The sequence below is a fragment of the Bos grunniens genome, chromosome 3 (genome assembly GCF_055505025.1).
Source record: "Bos grunniens cultivar Pamir isolate PY7600 chromosome 3, Bosgru_T2T1.0, whole genome shotgun sequence".
NCBI classification, from domain to species: domain Eukaryota; kingdom Metazoa; phylum Chordata; class Mammalia; order Artiodactyla; family Bovidae; genus Bos; species Bos grunniens.
The window spans coordinates 40,202,970-40,219,351 of NC_141167.1; the positions used below are offsets into that span (position 1 = coordinate 40,202,970).

Sequence of the window (16,382 nt, forward strand, 5' to 3'; positions counted from 1 at the left end):
GTAAGGAATATTGCTTATTCAATATGATCTATTTGATTTATTCTCTGTCATCAGTCCCTTACCATACTCTTGTTCTGCTGTCCCCTGAATCTCTCTGGCTCAGCCTCTCCAGAATAAGGTATCTTCCCTCCTGCCTAGGCAGCGGTGGTCATCTGGTTGCACAGGATGAAGGCTATGTCTTTGGTATCCACAGTATACATTTCACCTTTCAGGGGTATCTGGTACCTCCAATTCCTAAGTTGTTTCTCAAGTTCTGAAGTGTAAATCTGCTTGCTTTTTATTGGCCTTCTCTCATCATGTCATTAGGTTTCAAATTTCTATGACCTGTTAAGATGGTTACCACTTGACATCTGCTTTCTATCTTGAACATTTTTCTTGCCATCTTTCTTTGGCTCTTGAGGTTTTACACCTTTTTTTTTTTTTCCCCGACCCCATGAACTTTAGCCTGCCAGGCTCCTCTGTCCATGGGTATACTCCAGGCAAGAATACTGGAGTGGGTTGCCATTTCCTTCTCCATACACTGTATTTTTATTCCTTTCTTACCATCTTATTGGGGCCTTGGAAAGAATGCACATCGGGACATACATTCAGTCTTCCTTAAGTAAACCAGAATCTTTTCATATTTTTCTTTATAGCAAAAGATGGTGGTTCTGAGTCACCAAAAGAGCCACATAAACTTAACAGGTAAGTTTTCCTTTATACAGTTCTATGCAAATTTATACACTAAAAGAACTATTGGCTTAAACTGTATTTTCTATCATAATTGTATTTTCATCTTTTGACTTAGAAAAATTATTTCATTTAAATATATCTTTCCTTCCAATATCTTTCAAAAATGATTCTTTTTCAGGAAGAATGTGAAAATCTTGAGTTCTTTCTAGACTATTTAATTAAAATTGAATGTAACTATATTAATTGCCTAGTCTTTTATTTTTTATTTCTGAAAAGGAAAAAAAAGACCATTGTCTACATTATAGCCTGACCATTATAGATCACAAATCTCCAAGCAGTTTAGGAAAAGAATAAGTCTTGGAGTGAAATGGTGAGAGTTAGGGTTGAAGCCATTGTACACTTGGGAGACCGCCCACCTGACAGTGTGACCTTGAACACTTGGACAGGTGTAGGTTCTGCAGCTTTTAGGTTCTCTAACATTTGCATCAGCCTAATTTTAATAGTCAATCGGATGTAGAAAATAGCCAACTTACTAGTGCTGAAATAATACTTATTCTATCTTGGTTTTATACTGTACATGCTCCAAAACAAGGATCCTCTTAGTGGATTAATAATAGTAAAATGTTCCCAAAAGACTGAAATCAAAAGGAGCACTCAGATCCGGACTTTGTCCCAGAATGTGCTGCTGCTGCTGCTGCTAACTCGCTTCAGTCGTGTCCAACTCTGTGCGACCCCATAGACGGCAGCCCACCAGGCTCCCCCGTCCCTGGGGTTCTCCAGGCAAGAACACTGGAGTGGGTTGCCATTTCCTTCTCCAATGCATCAAAGTGAAAAGTGAAAGTGAAATCGCTCAGTCGTGCCCGACTCATAGCGACCCCATGGACCGCAGCCTACCAGGCTCCTCCATCCATGGGATTTTCCAGGCAAGAGTACTGGAGTGGTTGCTATTGCCTTCTCCCCCAGAATGTGAGACAGTGTTATACCAAGGGGCTCTGTGCCTGGAAGTGTTAGAAGATCAGAACGAGAAGACCCAGAACAACTGATGAAATGGTTAATTGGAACATGACAGCAAGAGCATTGACCTTGTCTGTCCCCCAGCACTGAGATGAAGCCCAGCCAGTAGCAATGGTGGCATTTGTCTCAGGCAGGAGCAGGAAGAAGGGGAGACCCTGTTACAGGGAGGGAACTTTGGCCCTTTGGTTCTTTGGGGCGCTGAGTCCCTCATCAGACAGGCAGCAGGGTAACCAGACAGCACCATGAGGATCCAGCACTGATCACAGGACTATAAAATCTGGAGCCTGGAAGAAAGAATTCACTAGAACTGTATTCAGAAATGACTCAAGAACCATGGTGAGATCAACTTGTAGTTGGTATTTTCTTGGAAAATCAAGATTCATGACATTGAAAGGGAAAAAAAGAAGTGAAAAGTTGGGAGAGAATAATGTCTTATAGTACAGTGAGATTCTAGGCAGAGGGGATACCTAGAGTATTGACTAATTGAGTATTGGATGTGAGCAAGGTGTGCTGGAGGGCTTCTTAGGTGTCTCAAGTGGTAAAGGATCCACTGACAGTGCAGGAGGTGCAGACACCAGTTCAATCTCTGGGTCAGGAAGATACCCTGAGGAGGAAATGGCAACCCATTTGAGTATTCTTGCCTAAAGAATCCTGTGGACAGAGGAGCCTGGCGGGCTACAGTCCATGGGGTTGCCAAGAGTTGGTCGGGACTGAGCATGCACACAAATGTGTTAGAGGATCAGAAAGAAGGCCACTGCAGCTGGAACACAGCAAGGGGGAAGAAGGGATGGGTAGGGGTGGAGTAAGAGATGTAGATAGGGCTTTATAAACTAGGTAAGGAATTGGCATTTTATTAATCTTGCAGTGGGAATTGGGACACAACTGGACAGCTTTTAAGAAGAGAAAGATGTAATCAGATTTACATTTTAAAAGGACCACTTTAACTGCCTTCTGGGGATCAACTGTGAAGGATCTAAGAGGGAAACAAAAAGAATTATTTGGTTATTTTAGTAGACCAGGGGAAAGATGCGTGGTTTGGGCTAGGGCTAAGGGCATAAATGTGGAGTGGGAGATAAGTGGATGAAATGGTTGGATTCAGGGCTTTAGCTTGACTTATTGGGGCAAGAGAGAAAGTGGAATCAAGGATTAGTAATAGATTGTGGTTTGAACTGGATGGGTACCACAGTGACATACTAAGATGGGGGAGATTGGAAGATCACACTACTGGCTTAAACTAACAATCTCAGTTATTGATGAGGACGTGATTGTACTGTAGCGCTCCTCTGTCGCTATGCCTGTTGACTGCCCACAGCCAGTTCAGAGCACAGTGTAGCAGTTTCTTGTCATGTCAAAGGTTCACCTGCCCTCTAACCCACTCCTAAAAGAAATAAAAGTATATATTCACAAAAGACTTATACACAAATGTTGATAGCAGATTATTTGTAATATCCCAAACTGAAAACAACTAAAATTTCCATCAACAGTCAATATTATATATTCAGCAGTTGAATATATAAATAAATTGTGTTGTATTTATAAGCTGAATACTCTCAGCAATAAAATTGTTGATACATGCAACGACATGGAATAATACAGGCATTATGTTGAGGGGGAAAAAAAACTCAGTAATGAAAGAGTACATGCTGTAGAGTTCAATTTGTATGAAGTCTAGGACAGGCAAAACTCATCTATGGTGATAGAGAACTGGATCAGTGATAACTCAAAGTGTCAAGGGAGCTTAACTGGGAAGGAGCAGTAGGGAACTTTCAGGACTAGTGAAAACATTCTGTAACTTGTTTGGGCTTATGGTTTTGCACGGGCATGCTTTTATCAAAACTTATCAATCTGTGCTCTGAACACTTGTACATTTTATTGAATGTAAATTATACTTTAACAAAGCTAATTTTAAAGGTATTCAACTAACTTTACAACTCTTCTAAATCTAAAGTTACTTCAAATAAAATCATTTTTAAAAAGGCATTCAAACTCTTCCAATAAATAGAGACAGTGAATATGTCACCAAACTTCCAAACTCTGATTCTAAAATCAGAATTCATTACAAGAAAGGAAAATTATAGGTCAGTATTCTCATAAACCTGAAATGTATAAATCCTAACCAAAATATTAGCAAATTAAACCCACTGATATATAAAGAAGGGATAGTACATGATGACTAAGTGAGTTTTGTTTCAGGAAAGCCACATTGGTTTAAAATTTGAAAATCAATGCATGTAACTCAGTTAACCAAATAAAGGAAAAATAAAAACATAGAATTATCTCTGTTAATCTAGAAGAAATCATTAATACTCGTTCATGATAAAAATTTTCACCAAACTGAGGAATAGAAGAGAATTTCCTTATTTCAATAAAGGGAATCTACAGAAATCAAACCAGCTAATCTTAAAGGAAATCAGTCCTGAATATTCATTGGAAGGACTGATGCTGAAGCTGAAGCTTCAATACTTTGGCCACCTGATGCGAAGAACTGACTGATTGGAAAAGACCCTGATGCTTTGAAGATTGAAGGCAGGAGGAGAAGGGGACGACAGAGGGTGAGGTGGTTGGATGGCATCACCAACTCGATGGACATGAGTTTGAGTAAGCTCCATGAGTTGGTGATGGACAGGGGAGCCTGGTGTCACAAAGTGTCGGACATGACTGAGTGACTGAACTGAATTGAACAGAAATCTAACAGCTAACCTCACACTTAAATGTGAAATGTTTAATCCTTTTCTCCCGAGTTTAGGAGCAAGGCAAGTATCCACATTATCACCGTTTCTATCTGACATTGTATTGGAGTCCTAGCCAGTGCAATGAGGGAAGAAAAAAGTTATAAAATTTGGAAAGAAGACAGTAAGCCATTGGTATTCACAGATAACACAATTATATATATACTGAAATCCAAAAGAATATACAAATTTGAAAGTTTGAAAATTAGTAAGTAAATCTAGCAAGGATCTTAGCTCGAAGATGAATATTCACAAATTAACTATTTTTATATATAAGCAATCAACATAAAAATGAAACTTTAAAAATACCATTACAACAGCATCAAAATGTAACAAAAGATGAGTAAGACATTTATGCTGAAAATCACAAAATATATATGGGAGGATTTTTTTCAAGACCTAAAGAAATAGAGATATACAATGTTTACCACTTAGGAAAGACTCAATATTATTACAGTATCAAATCTTCCCAAATTGTAGATTCAGTTCATTCTCAGTCAAAATCTCAGCAGCCTTATTTTTTTTTCTGGCAATTGATAAGGTGGTCTAAAATGGATCTAGAAATGCAAAAGATTTAAAATAACAAGGCAGTCTTGAAGAAGAACAAAGAGGATCAACAGTCTCAGAGACGAGGACGTACTAGTAAGCTAGAATAAATTGTACTATTATTGGAGCTATTTAGGTCAGATTCCTGTCCCTATACCAGTTATCAGTGAGGTCCTGATTTAGAGCTGGGGTAAGATCCAGTCCCCACAGCAGACCACAGGGCATGTATGGAATGGGAGAAGAATGGAACAGCTATTGAAGAGACAACCACAATATCCAGTGTGACAACCTTCATGTATGTATTATTTTTAACTGGACCTGAATCTTAATGAGTATGACTTTGCACAGGGGGCAAAAGAGTCTCTAATAGAACTGCTTGTACAGACATGGATGTGTAAGATTGTAGTACACTTAGGATTGTCAGGAAACAGTTCTATGTGATGGAGCCTCTGCATGTGAGGATGAATGATGGGAGAAAAGATTGGAAATGGCCAGATGATGAACCGCCTCGAATTCTATGTAAAAGTCTTTAGATGTCATCCTATGGAAGTAGATAACCTACTGTGGCTTTCAAGCAGAGACATTAATACCCTGGAATAGGGAGAGACCAAGGTAGAGCAATCAGATATGACTGGAGCACAAGGCAGAACGACAGTTAGGAGGCTATCTGGAGTTTGCAGGAGAAAAATGATGAGGCACTTATCCAAGGCAATGAGGAGCCCAGCTGACACTGAGCGCTGAGGGGTGCTAAACCCCTCCTTGACTCTTTTCGTGCGTGCTTGCATTGAATGCTCACAACCACCACTGGAGAAAATTCTGTCTCTGAAGACGTGAAGAGGTTAGGTAACTTGTTCAGAGTCACACAGCTAATCAATAATGGTGCTACCATGTTTTAACCCAAGCCAGCTAATTCCAGAGCCTGTGCTCTTAGTCATGATACTACGTGACTCTTCATGGTTTATTTGTTGTTGTTGTTGTAGTTGCTAGTTGTGTCTGACTCTTTTTCGACCCCAAGGACTGTAGCCTGCCAGGCTCCTCTGTCCATGGGATTTCTCAGACAGGAATACTGGAGTGGATTGCCACTTCCTTCTCCAGGAGATCTTTCTGACCCAGGGATCAAACCAGTATCTTTTACATTGGCAAGCAGATTCTTTATCAGTGAGCTATCAGAGAAGTCCTCATGGCTTATTAGCTAATTTCTTTTTAGTGCTGAATAATATTCCATTGTCTGAATATACACCACTTAACTTATCCATTCACCCATTGATGGCATCTTGGTTGCTTCTACATTTTAGCAATTATGAATAAAGCTGCTCTAAACATCTATGTGTAAGATTCTGTGTGCACCTAAGTTTTCAGCTCCTTTGGGTAAATACCAAGGCGTGTTATTGCTGCATTGTGTGGTAAGAGTATGTTTAGTTTTGTAAGAAACTACCATGCTATCTTACAAAGAAGCTGTACCATTTTCCATTCCTTATCCAGAGATATTTAAGGATTTAGTCATTAGGCTTTGGCAATGGCTGGGGTGTTGCTTGCATGAAATAGGGCTACCATGATTCTCTTCCTTTAATGATCCTTTTGGTTTCCTTCACTCCCCGCCCCCCGGCCCTTAACTGTGAATTGGTTTCTGCCCTTTCTTTTCTAAACACTTATTCTTTTGGAGTTTGTTTTCCCTAATGGTGTCATCTATCAACTTTTATGTTGATTTGACCTAAATCTCTTATTTCCAGTCCCAATTTCTCAATCACACTCCTAGAGGTCATCACCTACAACCCATGTTTAAAATTAAACTCATATTTTACTTCAGTTTCTCTAGACACTTTCTATTAATAGCAAAAATAACTGGCCTTCTGGGTTTTGGGAGAATATGTGACCCTCAAATTCCTTTACTTTTCACACTCTATCAGGCAGCTGATTCAGTCAGTTCTTTAGCATTCTCATAAATTCATCTCCTCCCCTTCATAATCTTTGCTCCCACCCTAGTATTGGCTCTCAAGATCTCTTGCCTAAGTTACTGAATTCATTTCCTAACTGGTCCCCTTGCATTTAATCTCTCATATAATCTACTCTGCATGCTAGTGCTAGAGAAAACTCTTGCTCAAACATTGATTTCTTAGTTTACTTGCCTTATTTGAGAACTTCTGATTACTCTCTATCACCTAATAAATCAAGATCACTGAATCAACTCTAATCCATTCTCTGCCTAAATTTGAAGACCTATCATTGCCTCATTTCACCTATCTTAATTAAATGCCAATTCTTCTGAAATTGGAACTTTTCCCTCTGGTCAGTTATCTTGTTACTATCACCTCTTCCCCTGGCATCCTCTCTATGTAGGCATGAACACACCACACTCCTTGCCATCTAAGCTATTGTTAATACTGTTTCCCTGGCCTAAAATGCCTCCTTCCTTTGTCCTAGGTCTATATCCAAGTGACTCTTTCCCAAGTGGCTCCAAAATAGTTACAGCTCCCTCCTCCAACTTTCTTCCTTATTGCCACTGCCAAAGACACGTTTTTCACTATAGTCTCCAAATGTCTGTTAAATGATGTGACATTTATTATGTTAATCTATAAAGCTATTCTACTTAATAGTTCAGGTGTATATCTTATTTTCCCAACAGGATAATAAACCCTGGTATTCAGTTTAAAATAATGTCTTCTACTTTTTCATATTCTTAGTGCCAAAAATAATACTCAATAAATTCCTATTACTGGTTGAAACTATAAACACAGGTATTTTTATGCTGTATCTATCCATTAGTAGTTTATCTGAATAATAATAGTAAATAATTATTGTTCTCTTATTTTAAGGGGTTATTTCCTTTATAGAGTTGAAGGTGCAGATATTCCCAAGTGTTCAAGGCATTCTGTTTTGTATATTCACACTATACTAAAATTATACCTTTTAGGGTAATATTTTTAATTATTCTAGGGGAAGAAGAGAAAGCCCCTGAAGGCTAACAGCTTGAAATTGAACAGGACACCATTGGGAAGGGAGAGGGTCATGGGTCGTCGTCAAACAGACAGAAAACAATGGAGACGATTGTGCCTGAAGATGGTGTATTTTTTTTCACTAGACAGTATGTTGACAGTTTCCTTCCTCTTGGGTCATTGTTGTCTGCTAAATGATCTGTGACAGCAGATTGATCACAAGCTTTCTCATGCAGGAGATATAATGCAGTCTTTCATTTTGTTACCTCCATTGCCAAATGCTGAAACATTTTGTTGGCAAATTAATGTTAGTTTAGTATATCATTTAGTAGTATAAAGCACTGAGTGTAGCTCTGGAAGCAATAATAGTAGTGATTAATTTATCTTCACCAAGTTTCAGGTTTCTACTTAAGTGTGATTACAGATGCAATAGCACACTTGAAAAATGTTAGCCTTAAATTTTAGATGTCCATAATTATTATTTAAATAAATTAATGAATTAGCACATTCAGGTATTGCCCTATTACTTTCAAAATTGAGTCGAAAACTTAAGCACCTATGACTTACCGATAAAAATTAATGTTAATAACCTATTGTAACTGAAAATTTGCTTCTTCCTCCAGAGCTGGGAATTTAAAACAGACATAAGGTCTTTTACATTTGATGTTTAAGCACCCATTTAAGCCAGTTAATTGATGATTTCACACATCTAAAAATGACCTGAAAGTAGTGTTTTGTTTATAGAGTATTGAGAATCCCTGCATTCAAAATGTTTGTAGGAAAAAAATCAGAAATGCAGTTGTCTAAGAGTAAGAGACTGTTTCGTGATTCCTGTTTAAAACTTTGTAGCAGTCTTTGCTCTTCCACTAGGATTTGGTAACATTAGCACAGAGGAAGGAAATGTGCTGGCAGTAATATTAGAAAAGAGTTGTTTATTTTCCCTCTTTGGAAGTAATCAGATTTCTGTATAAAAATTAAACTAATCTCAATTCTGGTGTTTCTTTTCTCCTCATAAGAAAAAAGAAATAAAGGTGATTTTACTAAAATTCGGCATAGAAATGTAAGAAAGATGTTTATTGTAGAAAGATAAAATATACAGCTGTGATGCTTTATTTAAAGTTCTTTTTACTGTTAGTCACGAAAGGCAGTCATCTTAAACCTACATTTTTTTCTTTTTATAATATACACACGGATGCACGTTTATACTTATTCTTGAAAACTGGTTTGGGCAGATCTTTTTTGTGATTTGCATGTATTAGCAGAAAATTATGTGAGATTAATTTGTTAGAAATAACCATGCTAGAATTTGCAGATCAGCCTAGTGGTTTGTGGGGGCTCCCCAGGTGGCACTAGTGGTGAAGAGCCCACCTGCCAGTGCAGGCATGTGGTGCCCATAAAGAGGCGTGGGTTCAGTTCCTGGGTAGGGAAGGTTCCACGGAGGAGGGTGTGACAGCCCACTCCAATATTCTTGCCTGGAGAATCCCACGGACAGAGAAGCCTGGCAGGTTACAGTCCATAGAGTTGCGAAGAGTCAGCCACAATTGAAGTGACTTAGCGCACACACACACGCTAATGGCTTATAACAAAATATCTGAAAGAGCCCAATCTGATAAAATAATTTTGAAAAGCAAGTTTGTATGCTACTCACTGCCCGATTTTATTTTGTATTTTCAGATCAATTAAACCAGTCTCATTTAGTGATTACTACAAGACATGGTCTGGAATAGCCACATCAAAAGCCACAGAATATTACAGAACTCCATGTAAGGTGATCTAGCCTTGTCTTATTTTGTGGGGAGTGGGGTGGTATATTAATCTCTGAACATTCTTAGCTTATCTTGCCTTCAAAGACTAATTGACATATATTTGGAATTTGAGGGTGATAAGCTTCTTTGTTGGTTCTGTGTACTAATCATTCAATAACTGTTCATTTAGTCCCTCTTTTGTATAGAGTCCTGGACTAAAATCTGATCAAAAGCCAGAAGGAAGGATAGACAGTTGGAATAATAAAAGATAAAGTTCTCAGTTTTTTGAGATTTACTTTACTTCCTCACCCCAGAAGGAAGCCTTCAGAGCAGGAGGAAACTTTTTAATTCTAAACACAATTATCCCCAAAGCCAGAGATATTATTAAGTAGAAGAATAGCAAGAAAACCTGGGGCTGCTCAATTATATCAGTCTAGTGAAAAATCATCTGTTACCATCATATAGTAAGAGCTGAAAAGATGCAATGGGAGAGCTGGACAACTTTCTGGTCCCTTTTAACCTAATCTTTAGAGTGCTATGTTCTGATTTGTATCAAAGTAGGTTATCCAGTCTGCACATGTGACTTTCAAGCTATCCAACTGAAATGGTACATTCTAAAGTTATCAATGACTTCCGAATTCTCAGATTCAGTGATTACTTTTTTCAGTCCTTATCTTACTTGAACTCATATTGGCTATGCTCTCCTTATGACTCCATGGTTTTCCTCTTACCTTTCCAAGTGCTCCTCTGCCTCTTTCCTTAGGAATAACTTCTTCATTCAGTATTTGCTGCCCAGCTCTCTCTGGGAGACATCATCCATTACTATGGTTTTCATTAGCCCACATGCCAATAATTCCTAAAGCCTCATCTGTAACCAGACTGTCTTCTGAATTCCGAATGCACATTTCCAGCTATGTAATAAGGTTCAGTTCAGTTCAGTTGCTCAGTTGTGTCCGACTCTTTGCAACCCCATGAATCGCAGCATGCCAGGCCTCCCTGTCCATCACCAACTCCTGGAGTTCACCCAAACTCATGTCCATTGAGTCGGTGATGCCATCCAGCCATCTCATCCTCTGTCGTCCCCTTTTCCTCCTGCCCCCAATCCCTCCCAGCACCAGAGTCTTTTCCAATGAGTCAACTCTTCGCATGAGGTGGCCAAAGTACTGGAGTTTCAGCTTTAGCATCAGTCCTTCCAAAGAACACCCAGGACTGATCTCCTTTAGAATGGACTGGTTGGATCTCCTTGCAGTCCAAGGGACTCTCAAGAGTCTTCTCCAGTACCGCAGTTCAAAAGCGTCAATTCTTCAGTGCTCAGCTTTCTTTAGTCCAACTCTCACATCCATACATGACCACTGGAAAAACCATAGCCTTGACTAGACAGACCTTTGTTGGCAAAGTAATGTCTCTGCTTTTGAATATGCTATCTAGGTTGGTCATAACTTTCTTTCCAAGGAGTAAGCATCTTTTAATTTCATGGCTGCAGTCACCATCTGCAGTGATTTTGGAGCCCAAAAAAATAAAGTCTGACACTAAGGTACTTCATATCTAAGATGTCCCAAAATGAACTCATTATGTTGCCCCCAAACCACTTCTCCATCCCTTATTATTTCTCTTGATCAGTAGTAGATCACCATTCTTGCATTTACTTGCCAAGCCAGAATCATGTACATTTCCTAGTCCACTTTATCTCCCTCATTAAGCCTTAGTGATTTTATCTCCTGCAGCATTACAAATGTTTTCCCTCTACTCCACCTCTATGACCACTGCCTTAATTTGTGATCTCATCATGTTTCATCTCATCCTTGTGATAGTCTGGTTTTAAGAGAACAAAATATCACCTCTCAAAAAATCATATCTAGTTTCAAGGCACAAATAAGAGCAAAAAGAACTTCCCAGGTGGCACTAGTGGTAAAGAACCCGCCTGCCAATGCAGGAGACATAAGAGGTGTGGGTTCGATCCCTGGGTTGGGAAAATCCCCTGGAGGAGAAAATGGCAACCCACTCCAGTATTCTTGCCTGGAGAATCCTATGGACAGAGGAGCCTGGCAGGCTACAGTCCATGGGGTCACAAAGAATTGGACATGACTGAAGCAACTTAGCACACAAGAGCAAAAAGAAGTACTAAACGTAATAAATATAAAAATGTGAGATCAAATTATTTCTAAGAAATTACTTGCTCTTTCAGGATGTTGGTTATTAGTTTATTTTGTAATTACACATTATCTGCCTCACTGATTCGTGGATTAGTGGTTAAGAAAAATAATTTGTTTAAGGTACTTTAAGAAATAGTCTTTAGCAACACTATCAGTATAAAAGAGTTTTATTGATTTTGGTACCAAAATACATGAGCATTGACTTCATTTCTAAGATTTTGATTGACTGCTTCTTAGTTAATTCAGCAAATGCATCTTGAGTATTTGTTATGTAAGAGGCCCTGAGGAGCTCAGATGGGTTCCAGGAGGTGATAACCCTTAACAGACATGTCGAGAGGCAGTTGCCATGCTTCAGGGAACAATTCAGTGTCCAATTCCTTCAACCAGAAAACAAACAGATTGTTATAGGATGGCGCTTTATGGAATAACGTATAAATATATAGAGGCTCTAGAAAACTCCAAGCTGCCAAGGAAATAATGGAAGCACATGCCCAGTTAAAGAAAATTGGAAATGATTTCTTAGAATAAAGAGTAATTTTAAAATGGAAGAAATAATGCAGTGTCACTGGCTGAAATTTCTTCTTCAAAAGAGTTTGACACCAAAATATTTAATTTGGTTCTGTTTCTACATCTGTCACTAAGCTAGTATGTAATTCATTCCTTTTTGTGAAGGCAATAGCTGGTAATGGTTACCTCTAGCCCAGAAGAATTTCTGAGACTGATTCTAGCCCTTGGTGCAAGATTTCACAATCACTCTGTCTCTTTTTCCTACAGAGATTTGTGTAAGAATGTTTCAAAAGCTTTCCTTCAATAATAACCAGCACTTAATTTAAAAAAATTAAATGTAAACCTTACATGTTCTGCTGGCCATTTTGTCTTTGCATAGTTCAGCTGGCTAAGATCCAATACTATCTTTTTAATGGCTTAATTTCCTGGCAATAATAAAGATGAAGCTTTCAGATTATAGAATGCTCCTTCAACCACTCAGGAATAAAAGAGAAACTTCTATTAACTTCATTTCTACAGTTATATTTTTATCACTGGGAGGATTATTAAACTCTTGTGCATATTTTAAAGAGCTTTTTATTTTATGAGTAGTGATGAGTGGTTATATTATGATTTTAAGTTTTAACTCTATTGCATATCTTTGCGCCACAAATAGTAAGTTTATTCTTGTGTGATACAGAATAACTGTATAATATAGTTTACAAAGTATATGCCCTATTGGTGTTTTTTTGTTCATTTTTTATTGAGATATAGTTGATGTACAATATTATGTAAGTTTCAAGCATACAATGATAGTCACAATTTTTAAAGGTTATATTCCATTTATAGTTATTATAAATTATTGGCTAAATTCCCTGTGTTGTATATTTCTGTAGTTTGCTTATTTTGTGCCTAGTTGTTTGTATCCCTTAATCTGTATTTTTTAATCATTTCAATATTATTGTTCTTTTTTCACTTATCAACCAATATTTACTGAACACCAAATTTCTGTCATCCATAGTTGTATATGAACCCAATGAGCTGGGCGTTGTTATTACTCTGTTTTACACATGAGAAAACCAAGACCAAGGGAAGCTAAGTAATTTACCTAAAATCACATATGGAATGTGAGATATTGGTAACAGTGTAAATTCTGGATGTATATTGCCAAGACCCTGCAATTTACTAGTAGTGTGACCTTGGGTAAGTTTCTTAACCTCTCTGTGTCCCTGTTCTCTCGTCTGTAAGATGAGAATAATCACAGAACATGCCTCATAACACTGAGACTCCCTAACAGTGCCTAGTGTGCAGTGAGTGCTCAGTAAGTGTGGCTACTGTTTATAGTACAGTTAGGCTGGGGCCCAAAGACCTGAACCGAATCCTCTGATTCCACATTCATTGTTCTTTGTTTATATTACATTGCCTCCATAATATGATATAAAATTGTTCTTTCTCTATAACTTGAGATTTAAATTCAAACCCTGAAGTATGTGTGGTACATTTTCAATAATTACAATTATTTATTCATAATCATAGACAATCATGGGAAAATGTACTGATGATCCACTGTTCTCTGTCCATCACTATAAAATGGCAAATAAAAAGTTTGGCAGAGAACAAACCAATACATCTGGTTGTGGGCAACAGCACCTTAATGACAAAATCCGATCCCCATAAGGAAATGTTTATGTTACAGGAAAAGAATTCCTTCAGACCAGTGTACCCTGTGATAGTGAGCGGAGGCTTCCTGGCATTTGTTTGCTGTCAACAAGACAGACCAAACAGCCTGGAGCATCATGGGAATGCTTGCTTTCACCTTGGGATACTTTAATTCCTCGAGCCTTTGAAGTAGCGATGAGGGCAGGTATCTCCAAAAATACATTTAGATGCAAGAGGCAGTATCATCAAATTCCAGTGCAGTGGTCTCAGTCTTGACCACTCATTAGAATCCCCAGAGGAGCTTGTGAAAATTCCTGTGTTAAAGGTGCACCCCCAGACCAATTATAGTAGGGTCTCGGGAGCAGGACCCGGGGAGAGTAGTTTCTACAGCTCCCCAGGTGGTTACAATATTCAAGCAATGGAAAGGCCCTATGGGAAAAGCCTGATGTCAGAAATTAGAGACTCCTAGTTAAGTGAATTTAGGTTAATCATTTAACTCTTTGTATCTCATTTTTCATTTCTATTCATTGACAAAAATATACTATCCTAAGTTGTTCCTCTATGGTTAGCATAAGGTAGTATGTGTGAAAATAGAACTTACTAAGGTAAGTTAGTGCTTATATATTTCTTTGGACATGACAGTCCCAGAGTGCAAAAAAATTTTTCAGATCAGCCTATACAGATATTGGACAATAGGTGTATCATGGAAGAAAACAGTAGAAGTGGTGTCCCGTAATCCTCAGAAGTAAAGGCAGGAAGAACTATACTATGGAGGCAATAGAGGATGCTTTCTACCAAAGATTACAAAATTGCCACAGTGTCAAGTTCCGGTAGCAATGGGAGATTTTAATGAAGAATTTCTGACAAAATCTCACCAGTTCTCATTTCTTCATTATTCCCCTCTGAACATCATCCACTGACCATATTCTCTGTCTAGACAGCAGGTTGTGTTGAAGACAAAAAGATAAGCATTATGATAAGCTTTTTGAGGCATTTAACATTAGATGGCAATGGCACCCCACTCCAGCACTCTTGCCTGGAGAATCCCATGGACGGGGGATCCTGGTGGGCTGCAGTCCATGAGGTCGCACAGAGTCGGACTCGACTGAGTGACTTCACTTTCACTTTTCACTTTCACGCATTGGAGAAGGAAATGGCCACCCACTCCAGTATTCTTGCCTGGAGAGTCCCAGGGCCGGGGGAGCCTGGTGGGCTGCCGTCTATGGGGTCGCACAGAGTCAAGCACGACTGAAGTGACTTAGCAGCAGCAGCAGCAACATTAGATGGTAGGAGACAAATGAGTGAAAAAACTATGAGAATCAAATTTTTTAAGTCACTCAGTCATGTGTGACTCTTTGCAACCCCATGGACTGCAAGCATACCAGGCTTCCCTGTCCTTCACTATCTCCTGGAGTCTGCTCAAACTCATGTTATCAAGTCGGTGATTCCATTCAACCATCTCATCCTCTGTCACCCCCTTCTCCCCCTAACTTCAATCTTTCCCAGCATCAGGGTCTTTCCCAATGAGTCAGCTCTTCATATCAGGTAGCCAAAGTATTGGAGCTTCAGCTTTAGCAACAGTTCTTCCAATGAATGTTCAGGGTGGATTTCCTTTAGGATTGACTGGGTTGATCTCCTTGCTGTCCAAGAGACTCTCAAGAGTCTTCTTTAGCACCACAGATCAGATCAGTCGCTCAGGCATGTCCAGCTCTTTGCAACCTCATGAATCGCAGCACGCCAGGCCTCCCTTTCCATCACCAACTCCCAGAGTTCACTGAGACTCATGTCCATTGAGTCAGTGATGCCATCGAGCTATCTCATCCTCTGTTTTCCCCTTCTCCTCTTGCCCCCAATCCCTCCCAGCATCAGAGTCTTTTCCAGTGAGTCAACTCTTCACATGAGGTGGCCAAAACTGGAGTTTCAGCTTTAGCATCATTCCTTCCAAAGAAATCCCAGGGCTGATCTCCTTCAGAATGGACTGGTTGGATCTCCTAGCAGTCCAAGGGACTTTCAAGAGTCTTCTCCAACACCACAGTTCAAAAGCATCAATTCTTCGGCGCTCAGCCTTCTTCACAGTCCAACTCTCACATCCATACATGACTACAGGAAAAACCATAGCCTTGACTAGACGAGCCTTTGTTGGCAAAGTAATGTCTCTGCTTTTGAATATGCTATCTAGGTTGGTCATAACTTTCCTTCCAAGGAGTAGCATCTTTTAATTTCATGGCTACAGTCACCATCTGCAGTGATTTTGGAGCCCAGAAAAATAAAGTCTGACACTGTTTCCACTGTTTCCCCATCTATTTCCCATGAAGTGATGGGACCCAATGCCATGATCTTTATTTTCTGAATGTTGAGCTTTAAGCCAACTTTTTCACTCTCCACTTTCACCTTCATCAAGAGGCTTTTTAGTTCCTCTTCACTTTCTGCCATAAGGGTGGTATC

General features: G+C 39.1%; 1 protein-coding gene across 24 annotated transcripts in view; it reads left to right on the top strand.

Moving 5' to 3' along the window:
* Positions 1 to 16,382, top strand: part of UBE2U (ubiquitin conjugating enzyme E2 U) — a 70,057-nt gene that overhangs the window by 28,908 nt on the left and 24,767 nt on the right. For 11 of the 24 annotated variants that reach the window (XR_015160200.1, XM_086390354.1, XM_086390364.1 and 8 more), the window contains 2 exons: positions 636 to 684; positions 9,569 to 9,657. The exons of 4 other annotated variants lie outside the window; for them this stretch is intronic. Coding sequence is in view for 15 of the 20 variants with exons in the window: in XM_086390354.1 (XP_086246480.1) it covers positions 636 to 684; positions 9,569 to 9,657 (138 nt within the window). In the remaining 5 variants the exon portion in view is untranslated. Of the gene's footprint in view, positions 1 to 635; positions 685 to 9,568; positions 9,663 to 16,382 lie in introns of those variants that run through there. 9 more of the 24 variants (XR_015160198.1, XR_015160201.1, XM_086390359.1 and 6 more) reach the window with 3 other exon arrangements.